The 25,675-nt window shown below is 37.5% G+C and overlaps 2 protein-coding genes across 4 annotated transcripts in view; both read left to right on the top strand.

Annotated features, from left to right (window-relative positions):
- The window catches only part of LOC119480982 (NACHT, LRR and PYD domains-containing protein 12-like), a 705,305-nt gene that overhangs the window by 566,586 nt on the left and 113,044 nt on the right, over positions 1–25,675 (top strand). The window lies entirely within an intron of this gene.
- rreb1a (ras responsive element binding protein 1a) overlaps positions 21,052–25,675 on the top strand; it is a 73,268-nt gene continuing 68,644 nt past the window's right edge. For all 3 annotated transcript variants that reach the window (XM_037757648.1, XM_037757649.1, XM_037757647.1), the window contains exon 1: positions 21,052–21,956. Coding sequence is in view for 1 of the 3 variants with exons in the window: in XM_037757647.1 (XP_037613575.1) it covers positions 21,917–21,956 (40 nt within the window). In the remaining 2 variants the exon portion in view is untranslated. The remainder of the gene's footprint in view (positions 21,957–25,675) is intronic.

Consider the following 25,675-nt stretch of genomic DNA (forward strand, 5'->3'; position numbering starts at 1 on the left):
ATTTAACTTCTGCACAGTCACTAAATAGCCAGCTGTGTGTGTGTGTGTGTGTGTGTGTGTGCGTGTGCGTGTGCGTGTGCGTGTGTGTGTGTGTGTGTGTGTGTGTGTGTGTGCATGTGTGTGTTTGACCTTGTTGTGTTGACTTTGAGTTTGACCTTCAGAACGCAGTCCGTCCTCCTCTCGTCCAATCAGAGCTGGACTCTCACTCCCTCATCTCGCTGCCCTACTTATGGTTCTTTCAGAGGGTTTGAGGTGGTCGGTGACCTCTGCTGGTGAACAGGAGGAACTGCAGTGTCCCCCCTCAATCAGATCTCCTTAACGTAGTATACAGTATACAGGTCAGTCTGAACTTGTGATCTAACGAGTGATGAATACTACAGTCAGCAGCCGCTTACTGATTAAAGATTCACATCTTCAGTAGGAACCAACAGGCCACAGACAGGAAGTCAGACAGGATTGAGAGACGGACGCACACGTTGTTGGTTTGGGACACGTCTCTGTTCCCAAACAACCGGCTATCGGCCAGTAGCTAGTAGCGCCAGTAGCCTGACATCAACAGGGTTTAAGACCAGAACACAACCTCTTCTACATCCATGGTCTGTGGTCTATTGGACCCTCTTCTTCATCCATGGTCTGTGGTCTACTGGACCCTCTTCTTCATCCATGGTCTGTGGTCTACTGGACCCTCTTCTACATCCATGGTCTGTGGTCTACTGGACCCTCTTCTTCATTCATGGTCTGTGGTCTACTGGATCCTCTTCTACATCCATGGTCTGTGGTCTATTGGACCCTCTTCTTCATCCATGGTCTGTGGTCTACTGGACCCTCTTCTACATCCATGGTCTGTGGTCTACTGGACCCTCTTCTTCATCCATGGTCTGTGGTCTACTGGACCCTCTTCTACATCCATGGTCTGTGGTCTATTGGACCCTCTTCTTCATCCATGGTCTGTGGTCTATTGGACCCTCTTCTTCATCCATGGTCTGTGGTCTACTGGACCCTCTTCTACATCCATGGTCTGTGGTCTACTGGACCCTCTTCTTCATCCATGGTCTGTGGTCTACTGGACCCTCTTCTACATCCATGGTCTGTGGTCTATTGGACCCTCTTCTTCATCCATGGCCAAAATGATGAACTCAAGGCTTCAAAACGTCAGTCCACAAACCAGTTTGGTGACGTTATGGTGAGTACGTCCTCTTCTTATATACAGTCTGTGATGATAACGGCCATCTGAACCTACTAGTAGGTGTAGCAGGCCCCTTCTAACCCATATCTATGAGGCTGATAATGCCTCGTCAATCAGCTGATAACATTTGAAGCTGGTTGTATTTCTAATAGTATTTCTCAGTTTTGAAAGTGAAACAAAGTAAAAAATACTCTGCATGGATGACCTCGGTGTGTTTAAAGTCCTGACTCCGTCTCCGCCTGCAGCTCAGAGCTCCTCCACAAATAACTCACTGAAAATAAAAGAAACAGAACAAACTTCCCCCGGCGGAGCCTGGTTCACCTTCATTCACACCGAACTCCATTCACTCTCCCTCCCAGTTCTGCAGCTTCACGTTGAACACCATATCTGTAAAAACGTGTCTTCCTCTCAGGGATGACGTCAAATTAGCCTGGCGTTGTTTTAGTGAGTATTGTTTACGTTATTAAAGCCTGTAAATCATTAATGCAGCAGTTAGGAGGCATTTAGCTGTGTTTCTGTGTGCGGTGTTGGCGGCGTAAACTCGTCTCAACCAGATCTGATTTGAATTTGGGAGCGAGACAGAGATAGGTTTCACTGGTCCTGCTGGGAGATGGCATAATAAGGACACACCATACATAATACATCACAACTATAGAAGTCTGAGGGGGGGGGGGGACGTGGATGATGTCAGCCAAATTTAGCTCCATGAAGAAGAAGGAGGGGTGACATCACAGCAGCAAATTCTTCAATGGGGCTCTTAGTGTGTATGTGTGTGTGTGTGTGTGTGTGTGTGTGTGTGTGTGTGTGTCTGCATCAGCTATCATCACTGTCTCTATTTGTTCTCTAAGTCAGTGGCGCCATCTGGTGTCACAGTCATGTAACAGCAACTGTGAGAGACAAAGTACATTCACTCAAGTATTTGAGTACTTTACTTGAGTATTTCCATTTTACGTTATTTTATACTTAATATTGTACTTTTTACTTCACTTCGTTTATTTTAAAACTCACTTTACAGATTCAGTTTATTGAAACAAAATCTAATAAATGCTGATGTATTATTATAGATTAAACCACCCATGTATATAAAGTCATTCAAATGTTAAAATGTTAAATCAATTAATCTATATGTAGGTTTTATTTGATTAATTATGTGTTTTCTGGCTTTTTTTATCCTTCATTTATTTTATTTTATTTTATTTTATTTTATTTTATTTTATTTTATTTTATTTTATTTTTATTTATTTTGCTTTCGGCCAAAAAACAAGATTTCCTTCGGTTATCTTTCCAACGTCAAAGGAATAAACTACAGTTAATTCTGCTGTTCATCCTCGACTCAATGCAAAACTTCATTTCTAAAAACTCTTTTTTTAGCTTCACAAACGACGTTAACTACATTTACTATCAGTTTGTGAAGCTTTCATCGGCATCTCACTGCCTTCCTCTGATCTAAACGTTACTGAGTCCAACCTTTATTTGGAAGAATTAAATCTGACTGTATTAGTAGCTCTTGTCATTACAACAAAACACTTCACATGAAGTTAGTTAGTAATCAGCAGTTCAGTGAGAACGTCTTCCTTTCTGTTGCCTCCTGACTGCTGATTGATAAAAACCTTGAGAGGAGATTTGAGTCGGAGAGCGTGGAGCCTGTCGCCGTCGTCTCTTATTTATCAATTAGCCGTGTGTCTGAGTGCAGGAGGGTTGGCTAATCCCTGCAGGATAATTACAGGGCTGCCTCGGTACAAAGCGCCCGTGGAGGCTGTAATTGGTTTGCGGGTTGGCGGCGGTGATTCACTGCTGGGTATTGACTCGTTCTCCCGCGGCGGCGGTGAGACGTTTGTTCTGCTGCTCGGAGACGCTCGGCTCATTTCTGGACCAAACCTCTGAGGAGTTTCCTCAAGTTTAGATGAAAGGAGAATAACTCAATATCAGGACTTCCTCTGCAGCAAAAGAACTACTTCCCCTCCTCGTGTTTATCTCTGCTCTGACCTTTGACCTTCACCTCTTTGCTGCTTGTGATGTTGGTGAAGTGAGGTGAAGCAATAAAACAGAATAAAATATATAAAAGTTGCACTAAAGGAAGCGAAATGATATTTAAAAGAAAGACAGATATTGTTTTGTGAGTTACATAAACATTCCCGTACAGATACACGCAAATATACTAATAATATAAACATAATATTATACTTAAATATAAATACAAGTCAAATAGTAATGACATATTATATAGTAATTAAAAATAATAAATATATATAAAATGAATAATAACTAGAAGTGCACTTGAAGAGCGCAGACCTCCGCCAAGGTTATTGGCATTGGTTATAGGCTTTTTATCCATTTTTCATATTTATTTTTTATTTTAACATTTTTAATAATGTTTTCTTTTTAATTTTTAAGTTTAATGTTGTGTTGTTGGCAACAACTGACAGCCGTAACCATTATGAAATAACTGCAGTTCCTCTCTTTTGTGCCAGAGAGCAGCAAAACGCGATTTTAAATTCCAGTTGAAGTTATTTTTTATTTCATTGTGAGGAAGCACAAACTCCCTCACTAACTGTTGGGTAAAGCCAAGTGGGGTTGATCACAGTTATCTTTGTTTTTCTTATGTGTGTAGTTAAGGGGTTAATTGACTGACAGGGACTGAGTGGCTTCAAGTGTAATCAGGTGTGCTCTGATTTCCCAGGTTCTCACTGCAGGTGATTCCAGTCTGAGCTGATGGCAGCACTCGCTTGATAGGCCAGTTTGAACTGGAAGGGCGGCGGTTAGGTTATATGACCATGTGTGAAAGCAGAGTTTGGGAGGAGAGTGGTAAAAAGAGCAGCACCAGGCATGTGGTGAGCTGTGTAACTGAATGCAGAGGATGTTTTTCCCTCCATGTGTTTTTTCCTTTGTTTGATGGAATTTTTACAGACTGAAAATAAAAGTCTGCCTTATTTTTCAAGCATACTTACCTGCCAGTCTGATGATTTCTCTTCGTGACTTTTCACCTTGCTCTCCTGCACCTCACCTTACAACATTCTTTTTTTTTTTTTTTTTTTTTTTCTATTTTCCTTTTTTTTTTTTTTTCCTTTTTATTTATTTTTCATATTTATTTATTTTAACATTTTTAATGTTTTTTTTTTAAGTTTAATGTTGTGTTGTTGGCACAACTGACAGCCATAACCATCATGAAATAACTGTTAGTTATAATCAGAGGATCATTAACGTTATGACAGGTCATCCTGAGAGGGGAACATGAAGGAGGAACCACATCTCATCACCGTCAGTTTGAACTTTGAATTTATTTATTTCAGTTGTGATGTTGTTAACGCAGCAGCCAGATGTCAGAGTGACCTCTTCCTCCTCCTCTTACTCTTCCTCCTCCTCCTCCTCTCTCCTCCTTCTCCTCCTCCTCCTCCTCTTCCTCTGCTCTCACTTCCTCCTGGTGCTCAAAGACAAGTCGACCTGCAGCTCATGTTACACAGGTCAAAGGTCAAATAAGACGTCAGTTGACTTTAGTTTTATGTCTGTCCCATCTTCTCTTGTTCTGTCCATCCCGTCTCTACTTCTTGCCAGATGTATACAGATGTTTTACTTAAAGCAGCAGCGGGTAGAAATGGAGCAAATATGATTAAAAACAGTTATTAATATAAAACGGTGACTACATCCCGACAGTAGTGATGATGCCAAAGATATACTGCTTACTGCAGCTTTAAGTAAAATGAACTCTCTCCTTCTGTACTTCAGTTATTTTTATTTTATCTGCCATCATGTCCTCCTTTTGTCCTTCTTTCTAGTGGACAGTAGAGCGCTGACAGGAAATGTCATAAGTGTCTTTATTTTTCTTGTCCTCTCCTGAATCTCTTTTTTCCCCGTCCCGTCATGCACAGTGAGAGACGTGAGCAGATCTGCTGACAGACCATAATAACACCCCTCAGTCAGTCAGTCCTGATGAGTCAGACGGATTAAAGCCAGTCGGAGGTGAGAGACGGTGACTCGTCCTCCGGGAGACGGAACCTGAAGTCTTAAAGATAATTGGCTCTCAGCCCAGAAAATACAGAACAAATAAAACACCTCTTATATTTCATGGTGTCGTCTGGTGACTGATGAGCCGCAGAGCAGAGACACCGTGACGTCTGGTGACTGATGAGCCGCAGAGCAGAGACACCATGACGTCTGGTGGTAGAAGAGAAACCTCATCGACCTCGTCTCCGTCGGTAACCATGGTGACGTGTTTAGTGGGCGGACCGTTAAGGGGACTATTTGTAACTTTCAGAAATGCTTGTTAACAGCGACACCTGTGGCCGTTAAATCAACGAAAGTCAGCGTCGAGCTTGTGCTTGTGCTCGCTCTACATAGACATGAAGGAGCATCTCTCAACACAGTGAGGAGACACACGTCAGCTAAAAGCACAATATCACTCTATATTTCAGCTGCTTGGCAGTAATGTTAGCTGACCAGACGAAGGTCTCTCCATGAATCAATGCTGATCCTAGTGTGTAGCGGGGCTCTGCAGCGAGTCTCCCTGCTCTCTCCACCTGCAGCCGGAGAGAGCAGGGAGACACCGGCAGCCGGTCGGTAACGAGACGACAAAGTAACTCGCTCCAGAGCCCCGTCACTTCACAAGACACGGGAAACCTCTGTTGGTCTGGAGGAGCTGCAGCAGTTATTTCTGCACAAACGTCCACTGAACTGTACTTACACTTACTATTTTGAGTGCATAAGTGCGTTCACACTGGGAAGTACGGCAAAATGCAGTGCACTCAAAGTACCCAGATGTTGTACTCAAAACGGTCAGATCGTTGAGTGTGGAACGCTGGACACTTTCCACACTCAATTGTCGCCATCTTGGCTACGTAGCGGAAGGGGCGGAGCCACGACCACTATTCAAACATACGTAGATAACAGAATAAAACAATACGTAAACATACCTGTGCATTTTCAGCCAACAGGAGGACACATCGTAGGCGACGACGTTGGAAACGTAATTTCCACTCTGCTTTAATTTTTTTTCAGAAGATATTTTGGCGGGTAGCGAGCCGCGGTCAAATGTTGCGATCGTCATTTCCGGTCAGTGCGCCGCAGAGTATTCCATTTGAGACGATCCTACCCCGCTGAAATTTACGCACAACTCAAGTGAGTACAGAGTGCACAAAGTGCACTACATTGAAGTGTACTTCTGGAAGTACGCGGATTGGAACACACTCTTAGCCTCCAGCTAACACCGTGACCTCATCATGACCTCATCATGACCTCATCATGACCTCCTCATGACGTCATCATAACCTCATCATGACCTCATCATGAAGTCATCATGACCTCATCATGACCTCATCATGAAGTCATCATGACGTCATCATGACCTCATCATGACCTCATCATGACCTCATCATAACCTCATCATGACCTCATCATGAAGTCATCATGACCTCATCATGACCTCATCATGACATCATCATGACCTCATCATGACGTCATCATAACCTCATCAGTAAGTCATCATGACCTCATCATGACCTCATCAGTAAGTCATCATGACGTCATCATGACCTTATCATGACACTAAAACGGTGTATAAGAAACGTATTGAGTTTGGTCTCAATATGATGATGATTTTTATTATTGCGTAATCCATTGCTGCACGTGATGGAATAAAATATCTTTAGTAGACGTTAGTTTCCGTGGTGTTGAGTCGGATATAGCCGAGCTCTCGTCGTAATTATGAGTTGATGTAAAAGACGGGTAAGGAGTCGTAATCTCGTAATCATGATAACTCAGATGTACACTACATTTATTTGACTCTTATAGTTACTTTTTACACCAAAAAATATATATAATACAGTACTACTGTTATTCTACTCAGTAGTTAAGTAACTCAAATTGTCTCCATGTTGACAAACTACAACATTAAAATGTTAGTGAGAGACAACAGCTTGTATTATTCACCCAAAACTACCAGAATACTGTTTAAACATCTTCACAACCAGTGGTAGGAATTACATTTACTCTACTAAAGTACAATTTTCTACTTCGCTCCATTTCAGAGGCAAATATTGTACCTTTTATTACATTTACTTTGACACTTTTAAGTTATTTTATACATAAATACTATGATATGATACTACAAATCTACCCACAAAGTTCAACACTGATGAACTACAACATTGAAATGGTCTTACATGTATTTGCTAGTGATAAAAACAGAATATTATAATCTCTTGTTGCTGAGTTCAGAGCAGATATGTCAGTCAACAAACAGGAAATGGACCACTGGTCACCTGACCAATCGGCAGCAGCGTGTCAGGATGACCTCACCGGATGACCTGACAGGATGACCTCACAGGATGACCTCACCGGATGACCTCACAGGATGACCTCACAGGATGACCTGACAGGATGACCTCACAGGATGACCTCACAGGATGACCTCACAGGATGACCTCACAGGATGACCTCACAGGACGACCTCACAGCCCGGCGGTCGAGGTCAGAGGAAGTTCCTGCAGAGGAAACTGATTTCTTGTGTTTTTCACTCTCCAATATCTCAGTAGGTTTTTAATGTAGAATTAAAGGGACTGTTTGTAACTTTTTAAGCGTATAAATGTACCGGGTCGGGACACATGCACGCTCCCTTGTGGCCGGCGTCTCCGCTCCACTGCCTGCCTGCCTTCACTCGGAGCGGGCGCACGTTCTCGCGTACTCTCTCCACCTCTAGACGTGAACGCGCGCTCACTCCACACTGCAGAAGAGTTAGTTTAGCTCTGAGAATATCTAGTGAATGTTCAGTGGACGTTTGTGCAGAAATAACTGCTGCAGCTCCTCCAGACCAACAGAGGTTTCCCGTGTCTTGTGAAGTGACGGGGCTCCGCAGAGAGAAACGTTGTTGTCTTGTTACCGACCGGGTGCCGGTGTCTCCCTGTTCACTCCGGCTGCGGGCGGAGGGAGACAAGTTTCTTGCTGTGGAGCTGCCTCAGCCTGCGCTGAGGCAGGAAAAGCCAACACTAGGATCAGCATTGATTCATGGAGAGACCTTGGTCTGGTCAGCTAACATTACTGCCAAGCAGCTGAAATATAGAGTGATATTGTGCTTTTAGCTGACGTGTGTCTCTTCACTGTGTTGAGCGATGTTCCTTCATGTCTATGTAGAGCGAGCACAAGCGCCAGCCCGACGCTGACTTTAGTTGACTTAACGGACACAGGTGAAGCTGTGAACAAGACATTTCTGAAAGTTACAAATAGTCCCTTTAAACCTCTAAACCGGACGGCATGAAGTCGTCTTCAACATCCGTGTTACACATTTTATATGAAATGTTGATCTTTGAATTTAAAAGCAGATAAAAAGACAACATCTCCATCTGAAGCTGCGTCTCAGTGTTGAACACGAGTACAGAACTTAAATCAGTTGTTTCCTGTTGGATAGAAAAACATGTTTACTGTCCGTCTGAATATTTTGTGTCTCATGTTTTTGAACGTTCTGTTGAAGCAGCAGTCGGACCAGACTCCATTAACACTTTGAGCTCATTTAAGATGACTCAGCTGCAAACAAACAAACACAGGTTCATCACCAACACGTACTCCGGTCCTTTACTGAAGTAAAAGTTTAAAAGTACCTCATTACAAGTAGAGTCAAGTATTATCAGTGAAATGTATTTAAAGTATCAAAAGTAGAAGTTCTCATTATGCAGAATGGCTTCTCTCACAGTGTATTAATATAGAATATTATATGTTATATCACTAAATACATGTAAGAGTATTTTAAAGTTGCAGTTAATCAACGTGTTGAAGTTACTTTGTATACTACTAGGTAGATTAGTACTACAGTACTTCATCATATTATTTTATTTTATGTAGAAAGTAGCTTACAAGTGTCAAATAAATGTAGAGAAGTAGAAGGATAAAGTAACAGAAAATGGAAATAGAGCACAGTACTTGGGTAAATGTACTTCCCACCACGAGTAGTGGAGATTCTTATGCTGCATTTTTATTATTGTGTGTGTGTGTGTGTGTGTGTGTGTGTGCGTGTGCGTGTGCGTGCGCGTGTGCGTGTGTGTGTGTGAACTGATGTTTAGTGGATCAGATCTTCGTCTGATTTGATCATCAGAGACTCGACAGACGAACTTCTCTTCATCTAAACGGTAAGAAAGATCAACCTGCTCATTTTAAATCTCTACTTCATAAATATACTAACTTATACTTATTAGTAACTTTACATTTGTTTACATTTGTTCTAATATGAAACCTGAAACAGCTGATTATTTCATAACTTTTAATGAACGTTTCATAACTTTTATTAAAAATGTGGTAAAAAACATCGTAATAAACCTTTAAATATATATAAATGTTGTTTTGTTTCTAAATGTGCTTATATATTAAAGTGTTAAATATTATAAATGTCACATGTTGTATAATCTGTTAGTGATTCACAACTTTTTTAATCTTTTAAAGTGAAGTTAAAGCAGACGTTTTAGATGATTTAATTACCTCTTAATTTCCTGTTCATACATTTTAATATTACTAACTAAGACCACAGTATTATATTTTATTTCATGCTTTATTTTATTTAACGTTATATTTTATTACTATAATTTAGCTGCTGCACGATTTAATGTTTAGATTCTAATTAGATTTTTTTGATTTTTCTGTTTACATATTTTCTTAAGACGGAAGAGGAGGAAGTTTTTTGAGCAACTCTTCCCGGGAACATTCTTGACCAATGAGAGAACAGCTTGAATGTTGCCGTGCGAACACAAACGAGCCGAGGAAATGCAGCGATGGAATGAAACTAGTCCGTGAATCGGAACAAACCGCAGGTCTGAAAAACGCCCTGAAAGTTTAACGAGCTCGTCTGTTGTCTTCTTTCAGGTGTGGGGAGTTGCTTACGTGATCGTCACGGCGGCCCGAGACGATTGGTTCACAGAGCTGCGACCACCGCACCTCGCCGCTTCCGCCACGCATCCACCAATCCCAGCAGCTTCAATCTGAGTGGGCGGGGCCAACAAACCGAACAAAATGACGTCTTTGATGATTTGATTTCTTCTTTAATTTCATTCACACAAATAACGTGAAATTCATAGTTTTTATATTTTGCTCCGCAGACGGAGACAATTTAAAATCCGTCTAGTGAGGAGGCTCAAAGGTTAAAGGTCACGTCAAGATAATAGATGAGAAATTGATGCGATGATCTGAGGTCAGTACAAAGCGTGTAAACGCCATCGTAAAAACATATATTCATATTAAAGAGCAGACAGGAAATAATAATTAATAAATAGATGTTTGGTTCCAGTGTAAACAAAGACATCTGGTTTGTCTACACTAATTTAATTTCAGATTTAAACTCAGATTAAACTGTAATAAAAATGAACCTGACGTTACAAAAAGTATGTGGACACCCAAATGATCCTTCGTCATGTGATTGTGACAGCTGCTGTCCATATACCTTTGGCCACAACTGAAACCTGCAATCAGCTCAGGAACCTTTAAAGAGTTTAAAAAGGTCCAGCTGTTAATTACTGCTCCTAATTAAATAATAATCAAACTGCATTCAGTTTCTAACCCTTTTACATCCTTTTAAAACGTCGCTCTGCTGTCTTTAGAGGACTAAAATGTTCTTAATTCTTAAAACTAATTCTATAAAAAATACAATATATTAATATTATTTTTCCACTTTCACAATTTAATTTTTTAACCAACATCATAACCACCAATTATTAATTAATTTTCAGAATTTTAACCCTTTAAATGCCAGTTTGTTTACTCAATTTTATGGAAAAACACAAATATTTAATTATTTTCTGTAGACTAAATGCTAAGGGACATTTTATTTTATTATTTTTCCAGTCTGGGATATGTCAATGAGATTGATTTTTTATATTTTGGGATTTAAAACAAAAACTCCCTCTTGAAACCTTAGAGGACAAAAGTATCCCCTTCCTAAAACAGCTATAAAAAATACGATATATTAATATTATTTTCCACTTTCACAAGTTAATTTTTCACCCAACATCATAATCACCAAATATTCATTAATTTTCTGAATTTTATCCTTTTAAATGTCACTTTGTTTACATAATGTCACTGTTTTTAATTTTTTTAAAAGCCGCTAAATTTAATTATTTTCTTTTCCATCCATAATGATGCACAAGTGAGGAATTTAACTTTAATAAATAAATGTAAACATTTACAGACTGGACTTTTGTGTTTTTAGAGAGTAAATGTAACAAACTTCAGGCAATTTTTTTATCCAAAATGTGTTTTCTCCGCTAGTTGAACCTTTAAACACTCAGTTTTATCACTGAATTTAAATTAAACTTGATTTTTTTTCTTGATAAAATGAGTTTTGGAAACTGAAATATGAGCAGAAAACTGACCGAATCAGTTGAAATATGATTGAATCTATAAGTGCCTCAGAGCCTCCTCTCAGTCTGGATATCAAATCTGTTTCATCTTCTCATTTTCATTATCAAATGTGATTATAGTCTTTTTTTCTGTTCTACATTTATTAATAGTGAACTTTCTACTAACAATAAAAGCATTCAAAACCACTGACGGTGTCACAGACTATTATTTAAAAAGGTATTTATAATAGAAATCACTCCATAGCAGCATAATAAAAACATCATTTTAATGTGAGTTTTACTTTAGTAAAAGTAGAAATACACATTGGAAAAATACTCTGTTACAAGTAAAAGAGACATTCTGCTTAACGAGTACTTTTATTTTTTTGTACTTTAAATATATTTTGATGCTAATACTTTTGGACTAAAGCAACATTTTGAATGCAGGACTTTTACTTGTATTTCTACACTGTGTGCTGGGAGAAATACTCCGATCTGTTACTTAAATAAAAGAACAAATATCATTGTCTAAAAATACTCCATCACAAGTAAAAGTCCTGAATTCAAAATGTTAAGTAAAAGTACAGAAGTATTATCAGTATCAAACATAAAACTACTCTATATGCAGAACGGCTCCTTTTAAAGTGTTTTATTACAGAATATTATTATTATGTATACGACTACTGGGTAGATTACTAGTATAGTACTGCATCATATTGTGTGTTTTATTATGTAATAAATAAATGTAATGCAGTAAAAAGTACAATATTTCCCTCTGAGATGTCGTCGAGTAAAAGTAGAACGTGGCAGAAAATGCAAACACTTAAGTACATATACTTCAAAATTGTACTGAAGTACAGTACTTAGTAAATGACGGATGACTATTCATTTTTATTTTTGTTCAACCTATAAAAATAACTTTTTTTTTATCAAAAAGCTTGAAGCATAACTGAGTATTATTACATTTTTATTCTATTTTATTAAAATGCGTTTTAACATGTATTTTATTTGTATATAGAACGAGCTAAAAACAAATAAAAGAGGTTGTTGCATTTTTATTCTATTCAATTTAAATTCTTTTTCGCATTTTTAAATTTTCAACTTATAAAAAGATCTTAAAAACATTAACAGAGATTATTAAAACTTAATTCGATTTCATTTAAAATCTTTTTGCTTCATTATTTTTATATGTATGTTTATGTATGTATTTATTTCCTTTAGCTTTATTTATTTAATTTTTAATTATAGTTTGGTTTATTATTATTATTATATTTTTATTCAATTTTATTTAAATTATTTTTCCTCACTTTTAACTTTTTAACTTATTAAAAGAACTTTAAAAAAAATAACAGGATTATTTTATTTTTATTTTATTTTATTTTTTAAATACATTTTTCAACTCATAAAAGTAATTTGATAATAAATAACAGATGATTAATCTAAAAAAGTATTGTAAAAAGTACAATATGTCCCTCTGAGATGTAGTGGAGTAGAAGTATAAAGTAGTTCATGATGAAGTACTGTGAGTTGTGTAACCAGCTGCAGTTGAACAGTGTGACCACCAGGAGGGGCCAGCAGACTTTAACCTGCTAATCTGACCAGAACAACTTCTTCTACTTTTATTCCCACAAACAAACTCTCAGTTGTTCACATTTAAACTGCTCTGTTATTAAACTGACATTCTCAGTAGTTGGAAAGACGCTTTTACTTTATTTAGATCAATTTAAAAACTCACATACGTACTGTCTGCATCTTTACTGAATGTTATTTATGTTCTTTTACAGCCAGTTTATGTTGCTTTTTTAGTTGTTATAATGTTGTTATGCTCTCTTGAAAATAAGATTTACGCAGTTAGATAAACAGAAGAGAAATAAATTAGGCGTTTAGAAAATGACTCCACGACAGAGAGATTAATGCATCATAAATACATAAATAAATAAATACATAATCTAATTCTACTTCTGATACTCAAAGTTCATTTTCTATTTTTTATTTCTGGAGTATTGTTTGTGATGGAGGAGTTTAGTTTGGAGTGATGGTGAGGCTGTTTGGCTGTCGACAGTTTGTGGGCTCGGTGTTAATATTAGACTCACACGTCACTCAGCGCTCTGGACTGTGTCGACAATAACGCTGATACAAGTTTCTGTTTTATTATCTCTGCTAGTGAAGGCAGACGCCGTCTCTCTGGACAGCTGACGGATTTATTTATTTACGTTTTAATTATTAAAAATAGCTTAGAAACAAATAAGAGATTATTATTACATTTTTATGCTATTTGATTCACTTTTTATATTGCCGTTTTCTTATTTTTAACATATAAAAAGAACTTCAAAACAAATATTTTTATTAAATTTTATATAAATATTTTTTTTTTTCACTTTGAACAAAGAGCTTAAAACAAATAACTTGAATATTCAGTTTTTATTTTATTACATTTAAATTGTTTTTTGCTTTTTTAACTCTTAAAAATGGCTTAGAAACAAATTTAAAAAAGGATTATTCTTTTTTTCTATTTTATTTAAATTGTTTTTTGCATTTTTTTTATTTGAAATAATAAAAAGAGCTTAAAAACAAATAAAAGAGGATTATTGATGTTTTATTCTATTTTATTTATATTATTTTTTGCATTTTTATTTTATTTGAACTAATAAAAAGAGCTTAAAAACAAATAAAGAGGATTATTCAAGTTTTATTCAACTTTATTTAAATTCTTTTTTGCATTTTTTTTATTTGAAATAATAAAAAGAGCTTAAAAACAAATAAAGAGGATTATTCAAGTTTTATTCAACTTTATTTAAATTCTTTTTGTGTTGTTTATTTTAATTTGAGTTTATAATAACAAATTTAAAAAACGATTACTCATTTTTATATTTATTCTATTTTATTTAAATTATTTTTTTTGCTTTTTTTAACTTATAAAAATAGCTATGTGTGTGTGTGTGTGTGTGTGTGCGTGTGTGTGTGTGTGTGTTTTGTAGGTGTCAACACTCCCATCCCTCATCCCCCGACAGCAACAGGTGACTCGTTGTCGTCATGGTATCTGTATCTAATGTATCAGCATCACAAAACTGGTCAGTCAGGATAACACTTAAGTCTAACACATGCGCACACACACACACACTCACACACACACACAAATGTTTGATCTTTACTTGTGAGGACCATCACTGACCTGCCAACTCGTTCTCACTCCCAACTCAAACATCGTGAGTCTTTAGTATCGTTAGTATCGTGAGTCTTTAGTATCGTGAGACTTTAGTATCGTGAGTCTTTAGTATCGTGAGTCTTTAGTATCATTAGTATCGTGAGTCTTTAGTATCGTGAGTCTTTAGTATCATTAGTATCGTGAGTCTTTAGTATTATTAGTATCGTGAGTCTTTAGTATCGTGAGTCTTTAGTATCATTAGTATCGTGAGTCTTTAGTATCTTTAGTATCGTGAGTCTTTAGTATCATTAGTATCGTGAGTCTTTAGTATCATTAGTATCGTGAGTCTTTAGTATCGTGAGTCTTTAGTATCATTAGTATCGTGAGTCTTTAGTATCATTAGTATCGTGAGTCTTTAGTATCATTAGTATCGTGAGTCTTTAGTATCGTGAGTCTTTAGTATCATTAGTATCGTGAGTCTTTAGTATCGTGAGTCTTTAGTATCATTAGTATCGTGAGTCTTTAGTATCATTAGTATCGTGAGTCTTTAGTATCATTAGTATCGTGAGTCTTTAGTATCGTGAGTCTTTAGTATCATTAGTATCGTGAGTCTTTAGTATTATTTGTTGCAGATTATTGCGCGTTCTGTCGCCGTGCGGCGCAAGCGTACGATTGAACCAAACAACCCAAGAGGATTATGGGACAAGAAGAGAGAGAGCTTCGGGTACAAGCTAGGACTACAAAGAGATCAAAATAATAATAATAATAATAATCATAATAATGATAATCGTCATCATCGTATGACTGAAACAACACAATTGTTTCAACACAAACGTTAATAATTCAACTCATAAATCATGAGTTCAGCAGTGAACTACAAAAATGGCAGACACACCATCACTTCCTGCTCCCTCTCTCTGTCTGACTCTCAGTCACTGCTCTTTAGAGACTTAAAGGAAGACGTCTGTATTATCTCTGTGTTGTTTGCAGTCTTTTGAACCTGTAGTATATTCAGCAGCAGTCTGTGTTTTAACTTAACCAGCGTTGAGCTGTGAGAGTTCAGCTGCCTCTCAGTGAGAGCTGCATGCTCCAAACTCTGTCTGTGGCTGAGCGGCCTCAGGCTGCAAGGCAAACAACTGTTACCTACAAATCATCCGTCACTATTGGAAACCGGTTTTTCACCCCCTCCTCCCTTCCTCCCTCCCTCCTCCTCTTCTCCCCCACCACCATCCTCCTCCTCGTCCTCCTCCTCCTCCTCCTCCGGAGCACATGTCTGAGCTGCTGCGTCTCACACTTTCTCCGTTTGTCAAACATCTTTTTGTGAAAACGGGGATGAAGAGCTGCACATGTGTTTGTGAGGCTGGTGGGGAAACAGTGAGACGGAGCAGCATGTGCTCGTCATCCCCCCACACTGTCGACAGGTGTTGGCTTCATGTGACTGCCTGCCTGTCCGGACAACGCTCCAATGAACCAGGAGGAGGAGGAGGAGTGTGTAAAGTTTCATCAACAACAACTGTGTCAACTGGTAGCGTTGAGAAACCCTCCAGCTCAGATCTCCTTTCTCCGGGCTGCTGGAGACTTGGAGTTTAGGGATGCCTCTCCTCCTCCTCCTCCTCCTCCTCCTCTTCCTCCTCCTTTTGCTCTCCGCTTGGTGAATGGATGAATCCACCCTTTTGTTGGCGATGGTTCGTTCCCCGGCAACAGCTCCATGGTTACAGTCCAATAAATAACATCACACTCTCTCTTCTGCGTCTCCGGTTTTCAGGCCGGGATGCAAAAGAAGACTTTTCTTTTTTTTTTTTTTGTTCTGTAAATTCTTTTTAGTTTGGTTTTAAATGTAGTGAAAGAACAAGTTGACTGGATTAGTTTGAACCTGAGTTTAAAGTCAAATGAGCACATGAATCATTCAAAGTTATCTGGATGCAGATTTCACATTCTAATATGTATTATCCACCTCTTCTCCGTTGGTAACCATGGTGACGTGTTGGTAACCATGGTGACGGGTTTAGTGGAGGCAGAATACATCTCTGAACACGTTAGCTAACGCTGGCTAGCAACTATTGTTGGCTTGTTTCTTTAACAACGGCTGAAGAGAATCCTAGTTTGTCTCAACATGTGCCGTCACTCACTCTCCAGGATCACCAGAGGTAGTTGAGAACGTTCACATGAACCAACGGGAGCAGATTAGACCCCTACGCCGCTGGAGACGACTGCAGGAGGAGGAGACGGCTGGAGAACGCTAGCTAGCTAGCTAACGCCTGCTCTCCTCGCGGTGAAGTCGTCTCCTAGCGGCGAGGAGTGAGGCAGAGGGACCGTGACCCGGCGGCGTCCTCTGTTGGACTCATTTCCTGTAGCGTGGAGCCGTCCGACCAGCGGGCTGGAGGCCAACGGCAGCGCTGTAGAGATAAACTGAGGGCGTATAGATCTGTGGATGTCTATAGTTAACTCTCCTTCAGTAAAGTCAGTCACAAAGAGAGACAGACGATATCAGAGAAGCGTTTCAGAGACGGAGAGAAAGGGTTGCTAATAGTTTAGCCTTCTGCTAACAGCAGCCGACGGCATCATTTACTCTCTTAAACGCTTCTCTGATATTGTAGCTCGCTATCGTGCTGATGTTTAGCAGGTATAATGTTCACCTGATCATTGTTTTATCTCAGCTCAGGTCAGCTTCCTTGATCACAATGACAATGCTGTGTGTGTGTGTGTGTGCGTGCGTGAGCATGTGTGTGTGTGTGTTTGGGATGGGCTCGTTGTATCTCAATAGATTCATTTGCATTGAAAAGTGGCCCGTTGAGGTGAAAAGCAGTGATTGGATTAGTGATGTAATGTCGTTATGTGTGTGTTTGTGTGAGTGTGTGTGTGTTTGTGATTGTGTGTGTGTGTGTGTGTGTGTGCTTCTCTATCAGATCATCACATCAGGAGGTTTAAAGTCTGCAGCTCTGAGTGAAGTGTAAAAGTGCATCACAGATGAGATCCAACATGTTTATTAGTGACCTTTAGATGTGTATTTTGAACCAGGCTAGCTGTTCCCCCCGCTTCCAGTCTTTATGCTAAGCTAAGCTAACTACCTCCTGGCTCTGGGGATTTCATTTTACTGTCAGAAATAAAGGTGTACTTCCCTGAATGTATTACTAATCTTTTAATAGTGAAAGCTCACTGCAGCAGGTAAACAGCCTCCTAAACCAGACTCAATGCATTTTTTAATTAATTTATGCTCAAGCTAAAGTCCTGGTGATACGCAGTCCTCCCATTAAGGTGGAATTGCTTTAGTTTTGACATTACTTTTAAAATTTTAAGTTGGAATTACTTTACTTTTTACTTTATTTTTAAGGATTTATGGTGTAATTACTTTACTTTTAAGGTTTTAACGTGGAATTACCTTACTTTTGACTTTACTTTTCAGGTTTTAAGGTGGAAGTACTTTACTTTTTTACTTTACTGTTAAGGTTTTATCATGGCATTATTTTACTTTTAAGGTTTTAGGGTGGAATTACTTTACTTTAGACTTTACTTTTAAGGTTTTAGGGTGGAATTACTTTACTTTAGACTTTACTTTTAAGGTTTTATGGTGGAATTACTTTACTTTAGACTTTACTTTTAAGGTTTTTAAGGTGGAAGTACTTTACTTTTTACTTTACTTTTAAGGTTTTATTATGGCATTATTTTACTTTTAAGGTTTTAAGGTGGAATTACTTTACTTTAGACTTTACTTTTAAGGTTTTAAGGTGGAAGTACTTTACTTTAGACTTTACTTTTAAGGTTTTAAGGTGGAATTACCTTACTTTAGACTTTACTTTTAAGGTTTTTAAGGTGGAAGTACTTTACTTTTCACTTTACTTTTAAGGTTTTAAGGTGGAATTACCTTACTTTTGACTTTACTTTTCAGGTTTTAAGGTGAAAGTAATTTACTTTTTTACTTTACTTTTTAAGGTTTTAAGATGGCATTATTTTACTTTTAAGGTTTTAGGGTGGAATTACTTTCCTTTAGACTTTCCTTTTGAGAATTAAATAAGATTTCAAGATGGAGTTACTTCACTTTTTAAGTTTTTATACATGTAGCTAAATAACTTAATAAACATGTGTATACATGTAACTGGGACATACATGACTTGTAGTTATTGTATATTTCCCTGAATGTATAACTAATCTTTTAATAGTAAAAGCTCACTGCAGCAGGTAAACAGCCTCCTAAACCAGACTCAATGCATTTTTTTAAGTAATTTAAGCTCAAACTAAAGTGGTGGTAACACCCAGTCCTCCCATCAGCCCCTCCTCCATCCTCCCTCCTCCATCAGCAGCAACAGCCCAACCAGCCCGAGAGACTCTTCTGCTCCGCTGCAGACGCCTGCAGGGGAGGAGGGGTGAGATGGAGAGGATGGGAGGAGGAGGAGGAGGAGGAGGAGGAGGAGGATGGATGGGAGGGGTCTGAATCTGGAGATGGAGGGCTGGCAGGAATGTGGGAGAAGAACAGGACATGCAGCGAGCAGCGAGGAGTCGAGACGCTCACATTAACATCACTGCTGACTGCATTTAAATGGAGGAAACTTTAAGAATTATATTCACACAACTTCAGTAATTACTCACTAAATAAAACATCTTCTAACGACTGATTTTTAACAATACTTAAATGTACGTATGACAAAATGTATATATTTATATGTATATATTTATATGGAATTACTTTACTTTTAAGGTTTAAATGATATATTAAGGTGGAATAACGTTACTGTTAAGGTTTAAAGGTGCAATTACTTTACTTTTAACATTTAAATACGTTTTTTTTAAGATGAAAAATGATAATACATGTAACTAAATAACTTGATGACTTTTTCAAATTTTTAAGATGGAATTACTTTACTCTTAACTTTACATTTTAAGGTTTTTAAAATCAAATTATTTTAATTTTAAGCTTTTAAGATGGAATTATTTTACTTTTAACTTGACTTTTAAGATTTAAATAAGATTTTAAGATGGATTTACCTCACTTTTTTTTTATACATGTAAGTAAATAACTCAAAGTTTTTAAGTTTTTAAGGTGGAATTACTTTACTTTTAACTTTACATTTAAGGTTTTTAAAATTAAATTATTTTAATTTTAAGATGGATTTTACCTCACTTTTTTTTATACTAAATAACTTAAAACCTTTAAAGATGTTTAATGTCCAGTTATCAAACAGGAACTAGATTATTTTTAAGCCATTTAGACACAAAACTATATAATTTCTTTTGTTCTGAAGACTGAGATATTGATGATATTTTGTATTTTTGGAGGGAATTATTAAATATTTTTGTATTTTTATTGTGATAAAGTCATCAGGTCCTCCCAACACCTCTCTGGAGTCAGTAGCAGTTCCTCCTCCTCCTCCTGACGGTTGGCATCCTCTCTTCACCTCCCAAACCTCGCGACATCTCCCTCATCAACCCTCGCGATACCTGCGTGTAGCTGCCAGTCCAGTGGTCTCTTATCTCTCAGCAGCTTCAACTCAACGTGACGCGAGAAAACACAAAACGTCTACTGGCGACTTTTTCTTTACTTTTTCTTTACTTTTCTGCAACTTTCTACAACAAAGAAGGAAAAGTCACTTGTTAAGGAAACGAGTTGCACTTTAAAGAGGAGAAAAACAAGCTTTAAAGTGTCACTGTTTAAAGGTGTGAACAGGTGAATCATTGAGAGTTTAAAGATGGGTTTACCTCACTGTTTTATACATGTTACTAAATAACTTCATGACGTTTTCAAATTTTAAGGTGGAATTACGTTACTTTTAAGGCTTTACGGTGGAATTACTTTACTCTTAACTTTACATTTAAGGTTTTTAAAATCAAATTATTTTAATTTTAAGATTTTAAGATGGAAATATTTTACTTTTAACTTGACGTTTAAGATTTAAATAAGATTTTAAGATGGATTTACCCCACTTTTTTTTATACATGTACCTAAATTACTCAAAGTTTTTAAGTTTTTAAGGTGGAACTATTTTACTTTAAACTTTGCTTTAAAAGTTTTTAAATTAAATTACTTTACTTTTAACTTTGCTTTTAAGATTTAAATAAGAGTTCAAGATGGATTTTTACCTTACTTTTTTATACTAAATAACTTAATAAAGGATTACTTTACCTTTTAAAGATGTTTAATGTCCAGTTATCAAACAGGAACTAGATTATGTTTAAGCCATTTAGACACAAAACTATATAATTTCTTTTGTTCTGAAGACTGAGATATTGATGATATTTTGTATTTTTGGAGGGAATTATTAAATATTTTTTGTATTTTTATTGTGATAAAGTCATCAGGTCCTCCCAACACCTCTCTGGAGTCAGTAGCAGTTCCTCCTCCTCCTCCTGACGGTTGGGCATCCTCTCTTCACCTCCCAAACCTCGCGACATCTCCCTCATCAACCCTCGCGATACCTGCGTGTAGCTGCCTGTCCAGTGGTCTCTTATCTCTCAGCAGCTTCAACTCAACGTGACGCGAGAAAACACAAAACGTCTACTGGCGACTTTTTCTTTACTTTTTCTTTACTTTTTCTTTATTTTTCTACAACTTTCTACAACAAAGAAGGAAAGTCACTTGTTAAGGAAACGAGTTGCACTTTGAAGAGGATAGAAACACGCTTTAAAGTGCCACTCTTTAACTGTTAAACTGTTTATGCAGTAAAGTAAAAGGTGTGAAACAGGTGAGTGGTTGAGAGTCTGAAGATGATCAGATGAGCAGTTTGTGACTCCATCACCGGTTACCGGGAGGACGGGAGCAGTAATCCGGTAGAGATGCTCGGTGGAGACACGTGATGAGCTTTAACTGATCAGGGTTAGAGACACGGAGACACACGGAGGACACTGTGGAGACACGGAGACAGAGAGAGGACGCTGCTCCTCCACACAGCAACAGGAGTTAAACACACTAAACTCTTCGACGACTTCTTCTTCTTCTACTTCTCCTCCTCCATTAAGTGTGTTGTTTTCCTCTCCGGGAGAGGAGAGAGGAGGAGGAGGAGGAGGAGGAGGGAGGAAGAGAAGAGGAAGAGGAGGAGGAGGAGGGAGAAGAGGAAGAGGAGAAGCCGGAGCGGAGCGGAGTAAAGTTTGTCCAACTTTGCACATCCCTTCGGAAACGCCATTTTGATTCCTCTCCTCTCCGGAGCAAGTTGAGCTTCTCTCTCTCTCTCTTTCTCTCTCTCTCTCTCTTTCTCTCCTCTTCTTCATCATCCCTCTTCTTCATCATCATCATCTTCTTCATCACCCCCCCCCACCCTCATCCTCCTCCTCCACCTCCTCGCCACGATGTCTCGGCGCAAGCAGCCCAACCCCAACAGAGTCCACAGTAAGTCTCTTCTTCTTCCTCCTCCATCATGTATCATCACTATATATATGTGTGTTATATTCTCCCGCCGGCGGGAAACCGTAAAGAACCGTTAAAGAAGAGAACTTTAGAGAGAGATGAAGACTCTTCTCTTCCTCTCTGTCTCTCTTCACCGTGTTGCTTCCTAGTTTGATGCTCATCCAGAGCAGAGCGGTGGAATCCAGCCCTCCGGAGCTCTCTACTCTCTGCTCTGTCTTCCTCATTCACCAACAACACTATTACACACACAACTACTGCTGCTTTACTGTTTGGTGTAACTTTGTGGACATGTTTAAGGTTGTTATGTGCTGGTTTGTACTTCTTTAACTCCTCCTCCTCCTCCTCTCTCTGGGTGGGAGGTGGAGGTGGAGGTGGAGGTGGGGGGGGGGGGGGGGGGGGGTTCAAAGTCTCTCTCTCCGCCGGAGTGGAGCATCATATCTCGGGTGCACTTTGCCGTCGCCTCGCTGCTGGTTGGCTCCTCCATGTGTAGAAGCTACCAGACACCCAGAGGCAAGCTGAAGGAAGCACAGCCGGGCCTCAGCATCCGGTGCGGGCTTTCAAAATAAAAACACCTGTGCTGATGAAGGGGAAATGTTCTCCATAAATACTTTTTTTAAGGTTTTTGAAATTTAATTATTTTAATTTTAAGTTGGATTTACTTTACTTTTAACTTACGATACGATACAACTTTGTCAGTTTGCACTGAAATACATTTTGCATCCATAGGCAGTTAAGTTTGAGTAAAAGTACACATACAGAAAAAAACAAAACACATCACAATTATTCATACATAACCCATTACAAAATTGCCATAGTCCTCTGGATGTACATGTCTTTAGCAGCACATTAATTATTATTTAGCAACAAGATGGACGGATGGACCAAAAGCGTTTTTTTAGCCTGATGCGGTTAAATGTAGGGACTCTGAATCGCCTCTTGGAGGGCAGAAGTTGATATCCCCCATTTAAAACATGTAATGGGATCAGAAGAGATGCTGTTGGAAAGCACTTTACTTTTTAAGGTTTTAAAAATTAAATTATTTAAATTTTAAGATTTAAATAAGATTTTAAGATGGATTTACCTCACTTTTTTTTTATACATGTAACTAAATAACTTGATGATGTTTTCACATTTTTAAGATGGAATTACTTTTGAGGTTTTAGAATTAAATTGTTTTAATTTTAAGGTGGATTTAAATTACTTTTGACATTACTTTTTAGGTTTTAAAATTAAATTTATTGTAAGATTTTAAGATAGAATTATTTTACTTTTAATTGACTTTAAGATTTAAAGGTCCCATATTATAAAAAAGTGAGATTTTCATGTTTTTTTTTATTACAAAGCAGGCTTTTAGCTCTATATAAATACTTTGAAAGTATCGAAACGCTCAATCCACAGGGAAATACACAGCCCATATTCAGAAACTCTGCATTTGAAACAAGCTGTCAGGATTTCTGTCATTTGTGATGTCACAAATATACAATATTTAGACCCTTTACACAATTTTAAATTGTAAACATTCTAAATGTGTCCCAGTTTATTCCTGCTTGCAGTGGATGTGAATGTCATCAGCTGACAGGAAGTACACATGGACCCAAGCTGTTGCCTAGTCAACGCAATTCCGTTGCAATTCCGTCAAAATGCGCTAAAACGGAGCGTTTCAGACAGAGGGTAAATACAGGTATAGTCAGGCAGACAGTATGAGGAAAATAAAGTTTTTTTTGAACATTACAGCATGTAAACATGTTCTAATAGAAACACAAAATACAAGTAAGAACCTGAAAATGAGCATAATATGGGACCTTTTAAATAAGATTTTATGAGGGATTTACCTCACTTTTTTTATACATTTAACTAAATAACTCAAGTTTAAGTTTTTAAGGTGGAATTACTTTACTTTTAACTTTACTTTTAAGATTTATAAGATTTTAAGATGGATTGATGTGATGATGAGATGGATTATATATATATATATATATATATATATAAAATAAGTACTACCTGGTTAAATAAAATAAAAAAAAATATAAGATACCTTCAAAGTAATGATTGAAATATTAAATAATTAGAAAATAAAGAGACATAAACACATGTTAATGTAAAAAAAAATAATAATAATAAAAATACTACATATTGAATAAAATGTGTATAAATAATAAACACATACGCGTTTATAAATCTGAGTGTGTCGGTAGCAATCATGGTTTGAAGGAGTAATAAGAACAACAGTTTGGCTCATGGTTAACTCTGGGTTGGTTCAAGATGAGTTGTACGTTTGTGCTCATCGAGTTCCAAAGAGGGTCAAATGTTAAGAAATGGTCCCCACATTTTGTTAAAGCTTTCAGGGTTTTTTTCTTATATTATATGATATCTGTTGAGGTGTGCAGTAAGACACCAGTTCATTTATCTGTCGCCTTCCTGATGGTGACTCTTCAGACGTCCAGCTGGTTAGAGGAAGGTGAAACGTTATATCTGCTGAGTGAGCGACCTTGTGGCGGCTTTGACTTGCTGTTGATGTGAATTTGTGCAGAAAACAAAGTCTTGTGATGATACACTCATAAGATAGAAGGCTGTGTACTGTATCGTATCATGATACAGGGGTTACCATTCAATATATTGAGATTTTTAATCTCATTTTAGGAAAATTGTCATAATAAAACAGAACACACCACTGTAAAGTATTATTATTTATATGTAAACTATTAATTAAAAATCAATACAGTGTTTTTGAGAATCGAATCAAAACAAAATATCATGATATTCTATATTTTCTTACAACCTTATAAGATGAACACTTTATTTTTCCAGGGGACAGAGCAGCAAAATAAAACAAATAAAAAAATAATGAATTTAAAAAAAGAAAAATAAATAAATAAAATTGAGAAATTATTAAATTAAGAAATACATATATATATATATAAATATATATAAACAGTGGTAGCAGTGCTTCAATTTGAATTTACACATTTACAACGGAGTTTACAAATATACAGAAGTGGGTGTTGAAGACAAAAACAATCATTGTATGTTATGATATTTGATGCATGTCTGTCTGTGTGTGTCACAGTCCCTATAACAAGAATAGATATGGCAAAATAGAAATAATACTACAATAACAACAGTGTAAATAATAATAATAATGCTTAAAATCATCATAATAATAATAATACCTCTAATGTTACAAAAGTCATGCTAAAAATGATCATGTGTAATTATTTACCTTGCTAATATGTATTTGTTAATTTAAGTCTATTAAGAACAAAACAAATGTGGTTAAAAACAAGTTTAATGATGCATTTTAATCTTATAAGTCAGAACATGCTCTGACGTTTTACTTTGAAGGGCTGATTCTCCGCTCTTCCGGTAGCATCGTGGTTAACGGCTGCTGGCTCGACGCCGCGGTGACCTTGTCCGGACTCATTTAGACACAAACATACGTTAGTTCATTAGTAAACTTCACCAACACGGTGACGACATCCTCAACATCAGCCGGTTGATCGATGTCCGTCAACTTTGGTTGTTTTAATCGAGTTTCAGAGACTTTCTCCTCCTCAACCGTCTCCGGTTACAGAGAGAGAGAAGCAGCTCAGCAGAGCAGCAGCGACGTGACGGCCTGTTGCATCCTCCTCTTTCCTCTTCTCTCCTCCTCTCCTCTCTCCTCTTCCTCCTCTCCTCTCCTCTCTCACCTCCTCTTCCTCTCT

This window comes from Sebastes umbrosus, chromosome 21 (genome assembly GCF_015220745.1).
Source record: "Sebastes umbrosus isolate fSebUmb1 chromosome 21, fSebUmb1.pri, whole genome shotgun sequence".
NCBI lineage: Eukaryota > Metazoa > Chordata > Actinopteri > Perciformes > Sebastidae > Sebastes > Sebastes umbrosus.